General features: G+C 51.4%; 1 protein-coding gene across 2 annotated transcripts in view; it reads left to right on the top strand.

Annotated features, from left to right (window-relative positions):
• Nucleotides 1-19867, top strand: part of LRRK1 (leucine rich repeat kinase 1) — a 79242-nt gene that overhangs the window by 48596 nt on the left and 10779 nt on the right. For both annotated transcript variants that reach the window (XM_081831534.1, XM_081831536.1), the window contains 9 exons: nucleotides 2904-3076; nucleotides 5431-5594; nucleotides 6608-6747; nucleotides 8721-8970; nucleotides 11125-11291; nucleotides 13284-13481; nucleotides 14500-14777; nucleotides 16670-16864; nucleotides 17637-17788. In XM_081831534.1, coding sequence (XP_081687660.1) covers nucleotides 2904-3076; nucleotides 5431-5594; nucleotides 6608-6747; nucleotides 8721-8970; nucleotides 11125-11291; nucleotides 13284-13481; nucleotides 14500-14777; nucleotides 16670-16864; nucleotides 17637-17788 — 1717 coding nt within the window. The remainder of the gene's footprint in view (nucleotides 1-2903; nucleotides 3077-5430; nucleotides 5595-6607; nucleotides 6748-8720; nucleotides 8971-11124; nucleotides 11292-13283; nucleotides 13482-14499; nucleotides 14778-16669; nucleotides 16865-17636; nucleotides 17789-19867) is intronic.

The following is a 19867-nucleotide window of genomic DNA, read 5'->3' as shown; positions in this document are numbered from 1 at the left end:
CAGACCTTTTCCATGCACCTACCATAGACCGTGTCACCACCCGCCCCCAGTCCTAGAGCTCTGGGGCATGCCCACTGGAGACTTCTGGGAAGCTGGCCCGGACCCTGTATGGCCAGCCCAGAGACTCCACGTGCAGAGACTGGGCCTCCTGGGAGCCAGACCTGGGCCACTGTGCCAGAGGCACCACCCAGATTTCTGCTAGATCTTGTAACTATGGGAGAGGGCTTCTTGTCACTCCAGCCCCCTGGGAGCCATGAGTGAGTCCTAAAAGGAGAAACCCCAAAGAGGGATTGAAAGTCTGCATGATCCCTCATACCATGACCTAGGGGTATCCTTGACTTTGGTCCATGGAAAGTGAGGCAGCCTCTGAGTTGACCGCATTGCCAAAATGGGACAATTTTCCAGTTATTTTATTGACAGGGTAGAGGAATGAGGGGTTACCAGCACTCAGTAAAAGCAAGCCGGTTATAATACACACACGTATGACCAGTTGAACCATGAAATCAGCCAGGTCACGGCCGAGTCTTCTGGGAGGCTTATAGTACAGCGGGTGAGACCACAGAGCCAGAATGCCTGAGTATGAATCCCAGCTGCCTTTCTTGTCTCATCCGTACAATGGGAACAATACTGTTACTGACTAGTATTATAATTATTGTGAGGATTAAATCAGATAATACATGTAAAGTATGAAAAGTGTCTCTTGCACTTAAAAGCTCCAAAGATGGGGCACCTGGATGGCTCAGTCGGTTAAGCGTCCGACTCTTGATTGCAGCTCAGGTCATGATCTCAGGGTCTTGAGATCAAGCCCCGCTTCGGGCTTCTCGCTCAGCACAGGGTCTGCTTGAGATTCTCTCTCTCCCTCTCCCTCTGCCCATCCCCCTGCTTGTGCGCCCACACGTGCACGCTTGTTCTCTCTCTCTGAAATAAATCTTAAAAAAAAAAAAAAGCCCCAAAGATATCAGGTGTTATCAGCATTATTATTATTACTCTTCCTTTGTGTTAAGTACTCAAAGTCATTCACATCTGGTTCCATACGATGTCGCGAATGTCAGGGCATTTTCCATTTCAGCACGGGCATAATGGTTCCTTTGTGCCCTGGGCAAGTTCCATCTCCTTGCACATGAACTTGTATTTGGCTAACAAAGCTGCTCAGCATCTCTGAGCACTCCTACCCCACTGAGACAGTCGAGGTGGTGTAGCATGAGCCAGCTCCTCGGTATAGACGAGGTGCCCCCCACCCCAGGTTTTGTTCAGCAGACCCGGGAAGAATGCACCTCTTTAATCCCCATCTTGCTGACTCTCTGGTCATCCCCCTGGTTCAGCCTTTCGCCACGAGTGATTGCTTTCCAGCAGGTTAGCAAGTGTCAGTGGTCTTGAGAAGAGCTTCTGTTGCCAGTCAGTTTGAATCTCCTCCTTTCCCCGGCGGGCTTCGGAGCGGGCTCTACCTCTGTAGTATTGAGCACCTGCTGTGTGTGCACTGAGCAGCCTGCTGGGGCACCTGGGCGCAGAGCCCGCTCCCTCCCCTCACTCAGCACCTACAAGGAGAGCGGGAAGCTGCAGGACCTGGCCAGTGTAAGCTCCAAGCTGAGTGTGGTGTGGGCAGAAGAAGCCGAAAAAATCACTGCAAGGCACTGACGAGGGCCTCCAGATCGGGGAGGGACACGGAACACATAGTTAACAAGGACTTTGCAGAACATGAAGGAATAAATCAGCCCTGGGTAAAGGCCTGGGGTGGAAGGAGGACCCTCTAGCTGGGGTGATTGAGAAGTTCCTCTTACCCCAGATCTGAAGTGGCTGAAAAGGACCTAAAACTTCACTGGCCTGCCCCCTCGGGGCCTCCCCTCCACCAACCCTGTGGGAGTCCTTTCTCTTCCCATGTCAGGAAGCAGGATCTGCACAAGGTTACACCGTGTGCTGAAGACACAGAGCCGGGATGGACGCTTCTACGATATTTTCAGGGGTCTCTTCCAGAACGTTCTAAAGACATTTTATTGGAGCTAAACTGATGTATTTTAAAAGCCTCAGGGGAGCTGAAGCCACGGCCTTTGTTCAGAAAAGGGCCCACCGGAGAGCTGCCCTGTGCCTGCCCGGCAGCTCCATGCACACAGAAGATGCTGATTTTCAGGCGCACTCTTGGAGGGGCCTCCTCAGCTTCGGCTGCTCTCAGTTGACTCGGTGACTCAGCACTTTTAGGATGAGCAAGAGCGCCCTCATAAAACATCCCTCCGTGCACAAACAGCCTCATTCTGACTTTTAAGGCGATGGGGTTGTCTCAACCGTCCAAGAACAATAAATCGCTTCGAAGGCCAGAAACATGACTCCTGGTGTTCGGAACCCTACAGCTGTATTTGCGTTTCCTTCCCCAACCAAAGTTACTTTTAAGCGACTCCCCGGTCACAGCCCCAATCACAGAGAGCGAACCGAGATTTACTATGTCTGATGTGTTTATGACCACAGACGTTTTCATGTCTTCCTTTAGCATATTCTAGTCGCTGTCCTAGAGGCCTTCCTTGAGAGGTATCTTTGCTGTCCCCATCTTCGTTTCCTCTTGGAGCATTTATTCTCAAACACAGAAACTACTCTGTCTTTCTAAAAGTAGAATTCCAGGGGCGCCTGGGTGGTTCAGTCAGTTAAATGTCTGCCTTCAGCTCAGGGTCCGGGGATCAAGTCTGGCATCGGGCTCCCTGCTCAGTAGGGAGTCTGCTTCTCCCTCTCCCTCTGCCTGCCACTCTGCCTACTTGTGATCCCGCTCTCTCACTCTGTCAAATAAATAAAATCTTTAAAGAAATAAATAAATACATAAAAGTAGAATTCCAAAGGCCCTGCGGAGGAGGGGGAAGGCACCGGGGGCAGTGGGCCCAGGCCAGGCGGCACTGTTTACCTGTCCCCATTGATGTGTTCCAGCTACCTTCTGCCACACCTCCTTCCATCCAAACCCGGCCTGGACACTCACGGAATGCGGCACCCCAAGGCCAACACCATTCAGAGAGTGTTTAAGATGAGTTTTGTTCCTGTCGGCTTCTGGCAAAGGTTTATAGCACGGATGCTGATCAGCCTGGCGGAGATGGACCTGCAGGTAGCCGCAGTTTCTGCTTGGGTGTGGGGGGGCGGTGCGTGCTCAGGGCACCTGGAGTCGTGCCCTCACGAGGAGAGGCCCTTTGCTGGAAGATCTTGACCGAAACCCCTTTTCCTGCAGCAAAGCTGCTGCCTTAGGCCCCGGAGGCCGGCATGAGCATAGCTGCCTTCTCTTCTGTCGGCCGGCAGACCCCTTTGCGCCATCCTGTGAATACCAAACCAGCACCTAGCTGGTTCCGAATACGCGTTTTAGGAGCCGTGGTTGTAAAGCAATCCACACCAGAAATCCCCTGGAAGGCTTGTTAGAACAGAAATGGCTGGGCCCCCTCAGAGGTTCCGATGCAGTGGGTTTGGACTGGGACCCAGCATTTTTCGTATCTAACCACTGTCCCCGGTGATGCCACGTGTTTAGAGACCACACATGGAGAACCGTGGTTTTGCCACTCGGGCGGTGCACCAGACTCCCCTGGGGAGCTTCTAACAGACATGGGCAGAGCCCAGGCTACCTAAATTAGGATTTCTGGGGGCGGCACCCAGGCGTTGGGAGTTTTTAGAGCTTGCCAGGTGATTTCACTGTCCAGTCAAGCTCGAGAACCGCAGGTGTAGATCTTTAACTTGGTCTGGAAGCAATGAAGACCTGACCCCAGGAGTTCCTTTCTGTGGGTTCACCTGGGGGGTTGAAAGGAGTCCTGGCTGTCAATGTTAATTTCATGCAAAACAGTAACATGAAAATAGTATTTGGCTGGAGTGGTGTTTCTCAAAGTGGGATTCCTGGACCAGCAGAAGCAGCCTTACCTGGGAACTTGTTAGAAATGCAAATCCGTGGGCCCACCCCACACCCACTATGTCAGAAACTCCAGGATGGAGCCCAGCGCTCTGTTTTTCACAAACCTTCCGGGGGATTCTGACCCACTCTACAATATTAGCACCCCTGGCGTAAACTTGGACTGTTGAATAATTGATGTTAAATTCAGCATGGGTTTATTTTTGCCACATTCTAATGAAAAGGCCCTTATGGAATTAACAACCCCGTGGCTAGATAAAGATATTCTTTGATCTTCCCATTTTACTGAAATGTTTAAAAAAAAAAACAAACAAAAATGAGAGTCTGAAAATCTAACTGCTGTGGCCCATGCTGGGGTGGGGGGACTTGTTTGCAAGGCTTGGGGGGCCCACTGATGATGGGAAGAGTGGGTACGGGAGCTGGCCGGTCTACAGTTCTGATTCGGTCACTCTGCCCTCCCTTTGAACTGTCCTCCTGCCGCGTTCTAAGTGGGAGGTCACAGAACACAGGGTTGTCATCGTGTGAGGCCTGAGCTCCCAAGTGGGCTCCGTGTGGGGGGTGGGGGGCCCAGCTGGGCGTGGAGGCAGGCGCCCTTCCAGGCAGCATCCCTCCCTCCGAATGGGAGGAAAAGTCCCATTGAAATTCAGATGAGGAGAGGGAGTTCAGTTTCAGGAGTAATCAAACGCATACAAATTCAAGCAACAGATGAGATGCTGCCCACTTCGCACCTCTCAAATCAGCAGACTAAAGCCACATTGCCGGCCCCAGGAGCTTCACGTGTTCACATACTGTGGTCAGTGCATATATGGTCTAATTGTTTCAAAAGCGGTTCCTCGGTCCATATCCAGATCCTAAAAAAGTTCGGACCCTTTGACGCAATAATCCTACTGCTAAAAACGTGAGCAAAGGAAATCATTCGAAATCAGAGAACACTTTGTGACTTTTCATGGTTCATTGGCCCATTTGAGGGAGCGAACGATTGGAACAACCTAAATATTCAAAGAAATGAATGATCTGATTGGGAAGTCACTGTATTTCACAAAATATTGAGCTTTAGAAAAATGGCTTTTATATGAGTTTTTAGTGGCATAAGAACAGTGAAGTTTTTAAAACCATCCAAAATGAGAAATTTAGATATTTAGAAATAGAAAATATGGCTTCAGCTGTTTTCCAAATGTATACATAGACAGAAAAAAAAAAAAATCCTGGAATAAAAGTTACCAAAGTCTCTCTGCTTAGTGTTAAGTTGTTTCGGGGTTTTTTGTACATTTTTCTGTAATTTCTACATTTTCTAACGTGAATTTTTGCTTGTCAAATCAGGGAGGGAAAAGGTTTGAAAAAGAAGAGCCTAGTATCAATCCTTTGGGAAAAATGTGCTCCCAGGGTGTCGTGGGGATCCTTCCAGATAATGCAGTGTTTAATTTGGCAGCAGGATGCGTGGTGCGGGAGGAGGGGCTGGGAAAGACAGGGGTCATTTATCACGACGGGGCCAGGCCAGCCTCTTCATAGCTCTGCCCGGGGCCAGCGAGGAGGCTAGAATACTTAAGCAGGGTCTTTTCTCTGTCTTTCAGCTTTTTGAAAACAGGAAGAATACTAAAAGCAGACACAGGAAAGTCACCATTTATAGTTTTACAGGAAGCCAGAGAAATCGCTGCAGCACATTCAGAGTGAAAAGAAATCAGACCATCTACTGGCAGGAAGGGCTCCTGGTCACTTTTGATGGGGGCTACCTCAGGTAGGAATACTCGGGAATGCACCTGATGGGGTCACCATGGTGCTGTGGGAACAGCCCGCGTGGCGGCCTCCTCCGGAAGACCGTCCACTTCGTGTCCAGAGTTCTACCAAGAGTGGCTTATCACGGCAGCCTGCTAGAAATAGGAGACCCTCCCCTGCAAATGTCGAGCTCCCTCATCTCCTCCCCGCTCCTCCTCTCCCCTGGCAGGACAGGAGAGATGAGGGAGGGTATGGTGACCACAGCCCAGGACTTGAGGGAAGTGGGCGGCCACTGAGCTCCGGGTGAAAGCCTCTGGCACCTCCGTGGTCACTTAGGTGACACCTACAGGGGCCTTGCTGCCATCTGGCCCTGTCCCGTGTCCTAAATGATGATGGCCCAGGTGACACCATGGATCCTCCACGTGACATAACAAGATCCATAACTTAGCTCCCTTTTCCTGGTTTCTTTCCTTTTTTGAGAAAGAGAAAGACAGCTCAAGAGGTTTAATAAGTGACTTCTAATCGGCTTTAATAAACACAAAGGATTATTTCGTATTTACATTGAATTTTTCAAAATATTCTTCAGCTCCATGAGAAGAGAAGGAGAAGGGGAAAGGATCTTCTTTTGAGGGCCTGACTTGAGCCGTTCTTGGTGCCTGGTACTTTCATATAGATGTACCCACTTAAAGCTCACAGCTGCCACCTGGCAAATGAGAATCTTGTAGTTCAGAGAAGGCAAGAACCTTCCCTGAGGTCACACCTAGGGGTCGATCCCTGCCTGAGCATCCCTTACTGCAAAGTCCCCGTGATGTCCGCATCACAGGGCTGGGAAGTGGTGGGAGGACAAGGCAGGGTCACACACACAAGTACACAAACACAGGGGTCCCCCTCACCGTCCTGCCTGGGCACAGGGTCCTGGGGTAAGGGTGGGGGTGGGGTGGTCCCTGGGGCTTGGGTCTCAGCCTGGAGGCAAGGAGATCATTCCGGGGCCCTCCAAGGCCGGATCACAGTGGGCTCTTCGTTTCTGGGTTGCAGTGTGGAATCCTCAGATGTGAACTGGAAAAAGAAAAAAAGCGGAGGAATAAAAATCATTTGCCAGTCAGAAATGAGGGACTTCTCTGCCATGGCTTTTATCACAGACCATGTCAACTCCCTGATTGATCAGTGGTTTCCCGGTAAGAGAACGTTCTTGAACCAAGTCTTTGGTCATGTTAACATTTCTTTACGAATTAGGGCGGGGCTCATTATTTTGGGAGCAGAAGTCTCACTGGGATTCAGCGCACAGAAACCAGAGAGGTCCTACTGGCCCTTTGGCAGAATCCCGATCCCTGGGGGCATCCGGCTGTGACCTGGGTTTGGGCACTACGGGGAATACATGGGCCCAGACCCCACAGGATGTGTGCAGGCCTTAGCCTCGGGGCTGCCCACAGTGTGTGGGAAGACAGACAAGCCCTGGGTGCCCCACGTGGTCCAGGAAGACCCTCAGTGTGAGTTTCTCACAGGTCTTGTTTACACAGTGAGGACAGTGCTGAAATCTGAGGGGACTCCATGGGCGGGGTGGGAAGGCAAGGGAGCCACACCTGTCAAGGACCCCCATTTTCCTTTCCTGCCTGCCCCCACCCCCAAATCCCAGAGGTGACCAACCACCCACATGGCCCTTTGATCAGCTTCTTCATTGACAGTCCACCCAAAAAAACACTTTTTGGAGTGAAGCTTTTGAGGCCCTCTGTTTTGCTACCAGAGTGGGAACAAACCCGTGGAGTGTTCTGCAGGGAGGAGGCTGTGAGGGGCAGACCAGGCAGCCTCTTCCCCATGAGCCCTCAGCCTCTGAAGGCTGGCGGCTGAGAGAGCAGAGAATGGGTTTGGACTCCAAGACCTGCTTGGCCAGCGCCCTCACCTCCCTGAGCTGGCGTCTCTCCTGCCACATCACTGTGTCCCAGGACAGCGTCAGAGGAGATGCTTAAGGAGCATGGCAGGCCGTGTTCCGGACGCATGGTCTGGACACCGGGGCCTGGGGGCCTTCCAGGGCTGATGGGAAAGCTGACCTATAAGGAAAAACGCTTAGAAAGGGGCCAACAGGGACACTTGGGTGGCTCAGTCAGTTAAGCATCCTACTCTTGGTTTCTGCTTAGGTCATGATCTCGGGGTTCTGGGATAGAGCCCTGTGTGTCGGCCTCCGTGCTCAGCAGGAAGTCTGCTTGGGATTCTCTCTCTCTCTCTCTCTCAGATATATAAATAAATCTTTTTTTAAAAATGAAAGAAAGAAAGGGGCCCAAGAGAAGGCAGTTTGGTGTGTGACTTGTGGCAGTTTGGGTATGTTTGGTCATCCAAGGAAGCCTCTAGACCCATATGAGCCTCCCTGGGCTTTTGTGACGCCCCGCCAACCAGTGAGCCCCACAGCAGGTGCTGGGGAGATTTGACAGCTTGGTGGGGGGAGGCATTCGATCATCACCTGAGACAGGGCTGCTCAGGATGGCAACTGGCAAGATGTGTGACACACGGGCCTGCAGATAGCAGATGCGCCCAGAAGGTTCCAGGAGACCCCTCCTACCCTGCACAAGGCAGGCCATCAGCTCACCCTGAGGTGCCTTGGAGGCTACTTCTTTGCACCTCCTTTCAGAGTGTGTGGAAAAGCTGTGTGCCTCTTGCCCCGGGGAACACAGGTAAAATGACTAGGTTCTGTCTATCTTATAATTTGTACTCATTTCTCCCCCCTGCCTTGCTCTTCTAGGAGAGATCGTAGTAATTGCAAGCCTTATGTTTCTAATTTTAAGAATAGCTCCTTATTGGTTGTGGTTCAGTTTCTGGAGCATGGCATAGCTCAGACGCAGCCCGCAGCATCCTGCCGGGGCCCAGCTGTGCAGGAGGGATCCCCAACCTCTCAGCCCCTCCTCAGCCAGCCCGCTGAGGATCTAGACCACCCACCGGCTGTCCAGTGCATCCCTGACCTTTCCCGGTGCTGGGCTTTCAGGATCTTGCTCTCCAAAAAAAGAACCCAAGGATACAGTCATGGTTCAGCCACTCCCTAGGGTCCAGGCAGGAGCACCCAGACCCCCTCCTATGAAAAGCCCACCCCGCCTGGGTGCTGCTCAGGGACCCACCTGCGGCCGCCTTCATGTAAACTATCTCCTGCTCTGTCCCCATTTAGCCCTGACGGCCACAGAGAGCGACGGGACCCCGCTCATGGAGCAGTATGTTCCCTGCCCCGTGTGCGAGACCTCCTGGGCCCAGCACACGGACCCGAATGAGAAAGCAGAGGGCGTGCAGTACTTCGACATGGAAGACTGCGTGCTCACAGCCATTGAGCAGGACTTCATCTTCTGCCCCAGACACCCCGACCTCCCCGTGCCTCTCCAGGAGCTGGTTCCCGAGCTGTTCATGACTGACTTCCCAGCCAGGTAGGCCACCGTGCCCCTCCTCTGATTCCTACTTTCCTGCCGGCTCAAGGACGAGAAGGCGGATTCTCCTCGTGTTCGAGAAGGGGGCGCTCCCAGGCCTACAGCCTCATTTTCCTCTCTTGGCAAATGCTGATTCCTACCTGCTGCCCTCAGGGTGGGCATTTGGATCCCCTACATCTGTTCTTGCAGCGAGTCAACCTCTGACCTCAGATAATGACTGGGGAGAGAATGCTGGAGAAATAGAGAATGCTTTGTGGTCCCACCCAACAGGAAATGGTCACAAAATCCGAGTGCTGGGGAAAAGATGGACGGTTCTATAGTCATGGAAACCAGAAGCTATGACTCAGTGTCCCCGGAGATAATTTGACATTGGCAGTTACCAACTGTTTTGGAGTTATGAAGTCCTGTTGTTGTCTTAGTCAAAGGATTGCTATCTCTGGCTTCTTTAAAGAAAAGTAAACTTTTGGGGGGTGGTAGTAAGAATATTTATATTCTCATTTTTCCAAATTGCCCCCCATCCCAAAGAATCCATGTGGAGTCCTCTGAGATATTGCAGGATTGGGGTCGGTCTATCAAATTAAGAAATTGCTTCCTACATTGGATGGTGTCCCCCCAGAGCCCTTTCTAGTCACCCCAGTTACCTCGCTGGTCAAAGTGATAATTAAACACCGCTCTTCTGCAAAATGAGCTCCCTTTATTCCTAGAACTCTAACGTGAGGGCTATCGTTTCTCGGAGACCACGTGCCGAGTTGTGTAGATGCATGAATCAGATTTTTGGGGGAGGGGGGCCCAATGAGGCATCGTCAAATGTTAGGATTTTCATTTATTTGCTGAACCTTGTTGGGTTTTATGCCCCGACTAAATCTGGGCTGTGGCATCTCCTGTATGAAATCGGGAAAGCCAGATTGGTTTGGATCGAATGGCAGGCCATAGCATGGTTCTTCACTGAAGGTACTTGGCCGGTAGTTGAAAAGCCTGACAATGTGGACAGGATTCCCAGCCCAGCAGAGGGTCCCTGGAAACTTGAGCTGGGGCCCAGCTGGGGCCCTAAAGCATCACGCTCCAGGAGTTTTGGTGGGTCAGGGTTGCGGGAGTTACCAAGTATCCAGGGAGCCCTGTCCTGTGGCCCCGAGTTTACAGGAGTCCTAACAGAATGGCCTGAGGGATCCCCAGCATTCCTGCTGCTCCCCGTGCCCATTGGGGAGGCTCCCAAGGGCCCACACTGCCCAAGCAGGTGGTTTGAGGGGAGGGCACTTGGAGAAGAGCCCAGCTCCTCTGCAGCACCACCAAGGGCTCCAGGGGAGTGCAAAGCATGACGTTGAGCTGGGCAAAGGCTGAGCAGCTGCAGAATCTGTTCCTGGAAGGCATGGAAAATAACTGCCTGGTGGGGTCAGCCTATGGGGCCAGGAGGGCTCCAGTGGAGGCACCTCATAGGCAGCTGGTGAGGGACCCAGAGAGACTCAGCAGAGCAGGGGGAGGTCCTGAAGTGGGAGGGCCTCTGGGCTGCCCGCCCCTCCCTCCCTGCCTCCTATCATCCCCTTCTCGCTCCCTCCCTCCCAGGAGTGACTTATGGTCTTTCCAAGAGCCCAAAAGAAATCTCCCCTTTACCTAGGATTAGAACACACAGACCAGGGAGGTCTAAACTCCCTGCCCTTGGGTGGAATCCTAGCCATCGACTGTGCACACACGGCTCATGCCGGTCAGAAGGCCTCCGCGGCCGCTTACATCATTCCTCGCGTAATAAAAAGAAATAAGGAAATGACCAACCTAGCAGTAAATAAATGCAGCTTGTCTGATGGATGCTAGCTCTCAAAGCACGGAATCTTTGGGAAGAAAACATCCAAAAGAGTTTTCTGTCTATGAGGGCCACTTGGCCTGGCTTCCCCCGGTGCTAGCCACCATGCATGCCTACGAGGCAGTTTGCATTATGAGCCCACTTTACGGAGGAAACCCAGGCTTGTTGAGGCCACATAACCTGCCTACAGCCATGGGTTATCCTGGATCTGTCTGACCCCACGGGTGGCTTTGAACTATGACTCCCTGCAGTGGAAGAAATGACCAAGGGTGTCCTCACATCCACCCATCACCAGCCTCTCCAGGGAGCGGTAAGGGACCGGTTAGGGAGGTCTGACCCGTGTGCTGTGTTTCTGGCAGGCTCTTCCTGGAAAACAGCAAGCTGGAGCACAGCGAGGACGAGAGCAGCGTCCTGGGCCAGGGCGGAAGCGGCACCATCATCTACCGGGCCCGGTACCAAGGCCAGCCTGTGGCGGTGAAACGGTTCCAGATCAAGAAATTCAAGAACTTGGCCAACGCCCCAGCGGGTAAACAGGGCCCCGTGTTGTTTCTTTTCAGACACGTGCTCCCACGGAAGACTTGGGGAGACTGGAAGAGGAGAGGAGGGGGGACGAGGCTAGCGGAGGGCCCTGGGCAGCCGACCTGCCTTGTTCCTGGCAGGATGTAGGATAGGCCTAAACGTCAGGCTGAGCTGAGCAAAGCTTGGAAATTGTTTGGGGAGATTATTTTCTTGTCTAGATGCGAGCCCCCAAGAGCACGGGCCATCCCTACAATTTCCATCTGCTTCGTGGCCGTCACAGGCCTGGCAAATGGTGGGTACACACTCAGACGTCAGGTGGACCCCTTACCCCGCAGGACCCCTCTCAGCCATCACCACTGAAGGAAGGAAGGTGGCAGTCCAGGTGAACGGATGGGGAAGCCAGCATGCGCCCTCCTTCTCTGCCACCCACACGAAGGAGGAAGGAGACACCCTCTTGCACACCAAACACAGCTCAGAGCTGCTATCTACCTAGAACAACCCATCAAGGCTCCACACCCAGCCAGTGCGGGTACTGGGCGGCTCCCTCACTCCCAGCCGGCTGAATATCACACTTCTCACTACCCCCTGGCTTAGCATGTTCATCCTTATGATCATTAAGGTCGTTTACACTCTTGGTAGAAAAATCAGGACCATAGAGCGAGGTAGAGAAAGCAGATCAGAAAGGAAGAGACAAATTGTTACTATATGAAGAGAATGACTTCCTGCACAGAAAAATCCGAGAGAATCTACTGACAAATATGAGAGCCAGTAAAAGTTTCACGGAGGTGCCAGACGTGAGCTCAGCCTCAGAATTCAGCAGCGTTCTCGTGTATGGCAAAGACTCGTTGCCAGAATGCAGCAATTAAACTGTAAGGTGTGGAGGGATAGTGAATATGTACCGTTCAGTTGAGTTCTCATTTAAATCCTAGCGAGGCTGTGCGTGCCTGTGTGTGAGAGAGAGAGAGACAGATCTCACTCACTGATTCTAAATGCGTATAAAGTGACAACATCCCAAGAACAGCTGGGACAGTCCTACAGAGGGAGGCAAAGGCAAGAGGTCTGCCCAGCAGATGTCATGACTTACACCCCTGCAGACATGAAGGCAGTGTGCTCCGGGGCTCGGCCAGGCCCGCTGGGGCGCAGACACAGCCGTGCGTGTGTGGGGGAAGCTGGTACATAGCAGGGGTGACCTCGTGACTTAGAGCGGAGAGGCGGACCGGTCGCTAATTGAGGCAGACCCTTGGGTCAGACTTCACGCCATAGTCAAAAAATAAATGCATAATGGGTTGAAGAGCCAATGTGAAAAACAAGTTTTCTACTCAAAAAACAAATTTGGCTGGCCTACACACAGATCTGGCATAACTGATGCATTTTAACTGCCAAGGGTCTTTTTTTCATGCTGTTTAAACCTCCGTGTCCACAAATCCCTGATTTGAAGACCTGAACGTAGGGGAGGAATAGATTGGGATGCAAGAGGACAAGCAGGGCCTGGTGGACCCCGCTTGGTGACCTCAGGGCCAGCCACAGACCGGTGGGTGGTGTCCTGCCCCCACTGACTTGGCAGGAGAGGCCCTTTGCGAGGGGGTGGGGGCCTCGGGCCGCCACCTTGCAGGGGTTACAGCGCAGACTGGAAATTGCCCCCTCCTGCCAACAGACCTTGCTCCTCTGACCTGAGATGATGTGTCACAGGCCCGTGGTGGCCCCAGGTTTCTCTCTGGCTGAGGAGAGAGTGCTGGTTCTTTCTTGGCTACCGGCGGGGAGTCGGGTGAGCATGTCCTCAGCATCCCCGTGGCAGCCGGGGCCTGGTCACCTTCCAGTCCTGCCGCTTGAGCCAGGCTCTGGGTGACACTCAGGGCTGCAGAACTGGAATAGGCTTCAATGCGGCTGCCCCGCAGCCCCTCGGGTCCCCGTGGGGCAGCTCTGCATGTGGCAGGACCCCCACCCGAGTGGCCCTAGAGAGGGTCCCTGGGCAGCACTGATGGCCACGCTCTCCCTGCAGACACCATGCTGAGGCACCTGCGGGCCACGGACGCCATGAAGAACTTCTCGGAGTTCCGGCAGGAGGCCAGCATGCTGCACGCCCTACAGCACCCCTGCATCGTGTCGCTCATAGGCATCAGCATCCACCCTCTCTGCTTCGCCCTGGAGCTCGCCCCTCTGGGCAGCCTCAACACTGTGCTGTCTGAGAATGCCAAAGGTACCAGTCGCGCCGAGAACATTCCAAAGGGATGGCCCGGGGCCCGGCCCCGCCAGATACAGGCCCTGGGAGGCCAGAGAGCCCATGGCCGGCAGCAGAGGCCCCAGGGAAGTGGGATCCCTGGGGCTTCCCTCCTCCTGCCTGGCCTGGCCGACTGGAGCAGAGCACACCTGCCCCACGGCTCCCCTGGCCAACTCCCTGTGGGCGAAGAAAGGCACTTCACCAGGTCTACACCCTGAACGGTGGTGTTGGCAAGGCTGGAAGAGCTTATGGTTTAGAGTCAGACGGGACCGCGTTCCAAGTCCTGGTTCTCTGCCATAATCCCGTAAATCAGTACCTCGTTTACTGGCCTGTAAAAGGAGGATGGTAATAGTCCCACTGAGGGGGGCAGTTGAGGGTCTCAAATGAGGCAGCCCAAGGGGGCCTGAGCAGTAGCCTCGTGCCCACAAGCCCACCGGCCACGTAAAGCTCTCCTTTCCCCGGAACGCACAACGCGTGTCCACCATCGTTCAAACTCTGAGACCCTGGGGTTGGTTTTATCTTAATTTTTAATGAAATTTTAAAATAATTTTCCTCAGGAAATGAATAGGGAACTAACTTGCAAAGAGCTGACAGAAGGAGAGGGGTAGCAGTCTCTTGACTCAGGCAGAAGAAACGCATTAAACTCAAATCGTTTCTCCCTCAACGGAAGAGAACTTTTTTTTTAATGAAGCTCTTATCCCCACAACCCACCGCTTGACAGTAGAGCAAACTTGGCCTGCGATGAATTTTGAATCCTTGCCCTTTTAGTAAAAACACCAACAATTCCGGGCATGGAATACCATGAATGAAGCTATAACAATAAGCATCTCTCTCCTAAATACGGTTTTATTTCAGAAGGTCATTCTCTATCTCCACTGGCATCCAGCATGGGGAATGATGAGAAGTGTCCGTAGAGTATAAAGTATCTGGGGAGAGAGAAGGTGAGAAAAGACCGCTGTTGTAATGGTAGTTTGGTATTTTTTTCTTCTTTGCAAAGATTCTTCCTTTATGCCCCTGGGACACATGCTCACCCAAAAAATAGCCTACCAGATTGCCTCCGGCCTGGCCTACCTGCACAAGAAAAACATCATCTTCTGTGACCTGAAGTCGGACAACATTCTCGTCTGGTCTCTTGACGTCAAGGAGCACATCAACATCAAGCTGTCGGACTACGGGATTTCACGGCAGTCATTTCATGAGGGTGCCCTCGGCGTGGAGGGCACCCCCGGCTACCAGGCCCCGGAGATCAGGCCTCGCATCGTGTATGACGAGAAGGTACCCACAGCCCGGCCCACTGTCAGCCTGGTGGCATCTGCAGCTTCTGAGCTCTGTTTCCCCGGGCACTCTCCTCTCCCTCTCCCATGCTCGACCAGGGGGGCTCTGGCTTAAACCAGAAATGCACAGGGGTCTGTGCCCACCTACGAATGTCAAGGTTAACTTCTCCTTAGCTTCAGGAACAGTGAAGTCTCCGACCTCTGAAGTCTCTAACCTTGATTCAGAGGCAAAGTCAAGGTGATACACAGTGGACAATGAGTCCAGGACAGAAATGGGTCTGCATTTGGCTCCCAGCTCTGCCATTTAGACATATAAAATGGGGACAGTGGACCAGCCTCCTGAGGGCTCATGCGGAGCAGTCAGAATAAGGATGGCAAAGCCTCCTGGCCCGTAGGTGCTGTCCCCAATGGCAAAGATGGCCGAGACAGCATGGCCAAAGCCAGGAAAAGAGAGTGAATTCTAACAGGACAAGCGTGGACTCCCCGAGCAGCTGCATGGCCAGCCTCGGCCAAGATGTTAGCTGAATGTTTACCTTCTTCCCTGAAAGCTGTTTAGTAGATACAGGCAGGCAGACAAGCTGGAACCAGCTTCCAGCTAGTGTTAGCCCTGGTTCACCAGTCACCCAGCCCTGAAACTCCCCTGGTCTATAATTTTTCATTATTTGGTGGTTTGCAGATGAGTCATTGCCTAATTGCTTCAAGAATGACCTAAACAGCCTGTAGTCCCCATGCTGTACGTTATGTCCCCATGATATTTTATAACTGGAAGTTTGTACCTTTTGACCACCTTCAAATAAAAAAGGAAAGAGAATGACCCTAGTGGGGGTGCCTGGGTGGCTCAGTCGGTTAACCATCTGACTCTTGGTTGCGGCTCAGGTCATGATCTCAGGGTCACGAGACTGAGCTCCATTGAGTTAGGATTCTCTTTCTCCCTCTCCCGCTGCCCCTACTCCATCCCTCTAAGAAAAAGAATGACCTTAGCATGTGTGGGTTAACTCGTCACCTGCGGCTATTAACCAAAATAGAAAAGGCAAATCAGAGTAATAAAAATAAGAGCTTCTTAAGTAGCAGGTGATACAGACCAGGCACCTCGAAACTAAGATTATAACAGGAACCTTCACATCGAAAACTCTCAGGTCTATGTCGGCCATTCTCCTGCTAAAACGTTACCTCTCGGCCCTCATGGAGGCCGAAACTAACTTCTCCTTTTTGGGCCCTTTGATGACATTAAAATTAGAGGAGTCAACACGCTGTGATTTAGGAGACATTCCCCCTTTATGATTTGCATACACTGCCCTTCTAGTGCCAAGCTCATTTAGCTGAGGGTCCATGTTCTCCTGCCTTTTCTTGAGTCTCAAGGATAAGGAGCATGGCATCCTTGGAGACCTTAACCAGTGCCTGATGGCTAGCAAGGTCTCAGTGTGTGTTTATTAGATGGATGGGTGGCTGGCTGGATGGATGCATGGATGGAAAGAAGGAAGTATGGGAGGATGGATAGGCATATGGACAGAAGAACAGATCATCGGATGGCTGGATGAATGGGTGGACGGGAGTATAGATAGATAAATATGCAAAAGGGTAGGCAAATGGGTGCATGGATGGATAGATGGATGATAGATGAAGAAAAGTAGGGGGGGAAGGGGGAAGGGAGGGAAGAGGGAAGGACTGGAAGGTAGAAGGCTAAAGAGGCAGAATAATGGATGGTCAGATGGTTGGTTGGATGTCTGGACAGGTGGGGAGTGATGGATGCATTCATGGATGGATTGATGACCGTCTCCCTTTGGGCAGGATCCCTGGTCCGATTGTGTCTTCTGCTCCCTCCATCACAAGGCCAGCTTATGAAAGCTGCTGGGCCCAGGCAGGGGACCTGACTTGGCTTGCCTCTTTGCCCAGGTAGACATGTTCTCCTATGGAATGGTGCTCTATGAGTTGCTCTCGGGACAGCGGCCAGCACTGGGCCACCACCAGCTTCAGATTGCCAAGAAGCTGTCCAAGGGCATCCGCCCTGTCCTGGGACAGCCAGAGGAGGTGCAGTTCCATCGGCTCCAGGCCCTCATGATGGAGTGCTGGGACACGAAGCCTGAGAAGGTACCTGAGGGCCCGGGGCCTGGGGGCCTGGCACCTCCTGCCCCTGTGGTGGAGGCTCTGGATCTCCAGAGTACATGTGTATGTCTACTTGCCCATCCTCACTAAGGGTCTAGAACGAAGGGGGCAACCCTTCTCTGCTCACCTCTTCTAGAAAGAGATAGATAGATATTGCTCCTCATACATCCAGCTTATTTTCTTTGCATGCGTGTTAGTCTCAGGAAAAATGAGCTCTCCTTTCCTCCCCAGCCTCTGTGTCACACCATCAGGCAAGCATAGCATCCCAACCCCTTTATGGCGTAGAGTCCCCACGCGAGAGCAGGGAGAATGTACGCATCTCTTTCTAGAGTAGTGGGGAGCAGGTTTGCTTGTGAGAGCAGGAATCATGATATCATTTTAAAGCTTAGCTGTCTGGGGGGAAGAGGCCAGTGGTTTCAAGGTTAAAAGGCATTTATCAAATTAGAGGGTGCGGATTTAATGAACTGGGAGTAAAATAAGGTCTGAGAAAAATTCCCCGTAAGGTTGTACGTCCGTGGGCACGGGGGTTGGAACATCAGAGTTTAAGCTAACCTGACCACCTAAGTTCAGGTTGCTAAGGAGAGTGATGACCCAGGCTGCCAGGCACTCTGGCCCCTGCAGTTGTCTTGGCCTCTTGTTTTGAGCAGTTCCTAGTCCTTCCTCCCTTGTTCAAGACCATTGGTTTCACGGGCAGGATAGGCATCTGTCTGGTCGTTAATGACTCTTGCTCACAGCTCCGGTGGCCTCTTTCCCTCAGCGACCGCTGGCCCTGTCGGTGGTGAGCCAGATGAAGGACCCGACCTTTGCAACGTTCATGTACCAGCTACCCTGCGGGAAGCAGACCACCTTCTTCTCCTCCCAAGGCCAGGAGTACATGGTGGTGTTCTGGGACGGGAAAGAGGAGTCCAGGTAATGTCCCGAGGTTGGCTGTGCCCTGCTAGTATCGGTGGGGCGGGACTGTGGAATTGGGGAGCAGGCAGGGATGACCATGGTGAGAAATGTCTAGTGGACAGTGGGTTAAAAGCCTGATGGAGTTCGCTCCAGAGAGAAAACTTGAGTCCACACAAATAGATAGGCATGTAGGCATTTGTGGTTAAAAGAAGCAAAGAGAAGATGGGGTCTGCCAGGGTGCATGGGGTCAACAGAGGGCTTTGCTTTTTGTACTTGTTTTTTTCCTTCTTCATCCCCATCCCCTATTTCACCCATCCCCCCCACCCCCCTCCCCTCTGGCAACCACCAGTTTGTTCTCTGTGTTTATGAGTCTGTTTCTGTTTTATTTTTTCTTTTGTTTTTTAGATTCCACATGTAATTGAAATCATATGGTGTTTGTCTTTCTCTGACTTATTTCACTTAGCATAACACCTCCACGTCCATCCATGTTGTTGCAAAGGCCAAGATGTCATTCTTTTTTATGGCTGAGTAATATTCTACGTGTGTGTGTGTACCACATCTTTATCCATATGGATGGACACTTAGGTTGCTTCCATATTTGGCTACTGTAAATAAAGTTGCAATAAGCATAGGGGGATGCATATATCTTTTCTTTTCTTTTTAATTTATTTGAGAGAGAGAGCACGCATGAACGGGGGGTGGGGGGCAGAGGGAGAAGCAGACTCCCGGCTGAGCAGGGAGCCCGATGCCGGGCTCCATCCCAGGACCCCCGGATCATGACCTGAGCCAAAGGCAGACGCTTAACTGACTGAGCTACCCAGGTGCCCTGCGATGCATATATCTTTTCAAATTAGTGTTTTCATTTTCTTCAGGTAAATACCCAAAAGTGGAATTACTGGATCATACGCTATTTCTATTTTTAATTTTTTGAAGAACCTCCGTACTGATTTCCAGAGTGGAGCGCCAGTTTATACTCCCACCCAGAGTGCACGAGGGTTCCCTTTTCTCCACAGCCCCTCCAACACTTGTTGGTTCTTGTCTTTTTGATACTAGCCCTTCTGACAGGTGTGAGGTGATATCTCATCGTGGGTTTGATTTGCTTTCCCCCGATGATCAGTGATGTTGAGCATCTTTTTAAGTGTCTGTTGGCCATCTGGATGTCTTCTTTGAAAAAAATGTCTTTTGAAGTCCTCCGCTCATTTTTTAATCCGATTGTTTTCTTGGTGCTGAGTTGTATAAGCTCTTTATATATTTTGGATATTAACCCCATATCAGATTTATCATTTGCAAATATCTCCCATTCAGTAGGTCGCCTTTTCGTTTTGCTGATGGTCTCTTTTGCTGTGCAAAAGCTTTTTAGTTCGATGTAGTCCCAGTTGTTTAATTCTGCTTTTGTTGCCCTTGCCTCAGGAGACAGATCCAAAAAATACTGCTAAGCTTGATGCCCAAGAGTTTACTGCCTCTGTTTTCTTTTAGAAGTTTTATGGTTTCAGGTCTCACCTTTAGGTCTTTGAGTTTATTTTGTGTATGGTGTAAGAAAGTGGTCCAGTTTCATTCTTTTGCATGTGGCTGTCAAGTTTTCCCAATACCATTGATTGAAGAAACTGTCTTTCCGCTCATTGTGTATTCTTGCTTCCTTTGTAATAGATGAATTGACCACGTAAGTTTGGGGTTATTTCTGGGCTCTCTATTCTGGTTCTGTTGATCTATGTGTCTGTTTTTGTGCCCATACCCTCCTGTTTTGATTACTGTGGCCTTGTGTATAGTTAAAAATCAGGGACCGTGGTACTTCCAGCTTTAGTCTTCTGTCTCAAGATTTCTTTGGCTTTTCGCAGTCTTTTGTGGCTCCATACAAATTTTAAGATTATTTGTTCTAGTTCTATGAAAAATGCTGATGCTCTTTTTGATAGGGATTGTATTGAATCTGTAGATTGCTTTGGGTAGTGTGGACACTGGAACAATATTGATTCAACTAGTCCATATACATGTGTCCATTTATTTGTGTCCTCTTCAGTTTGCTTTATCAATGTCTTAAGTTTTCAGAGTACAGGCCTTTCACCTCCTGGTTTAATTGTATTCCTAGAACTGTTGAGTCTC

The sequence above is a fragment of the Leptonychotes weddellii genome, chromosome 9 (genome assembly GCF_054177405.1).
Source record: "Leptonychotes weddellii isolate Sample4059 chromosome 9, ASM5417740v2, whole genome shotgun sequence".
Taxonomy (NCBI): domain Eukaryota; kingdom Metazoa; phylum Chordata; class Mammalia; order Carnivora; family Phocidae; genus Leptonychotes; species Leptonychotes weddellii.
Note: the sequence above shows the minus strand (reverse complement) of the source record. Positions and strands in the feature narration are given on the sequence as shown.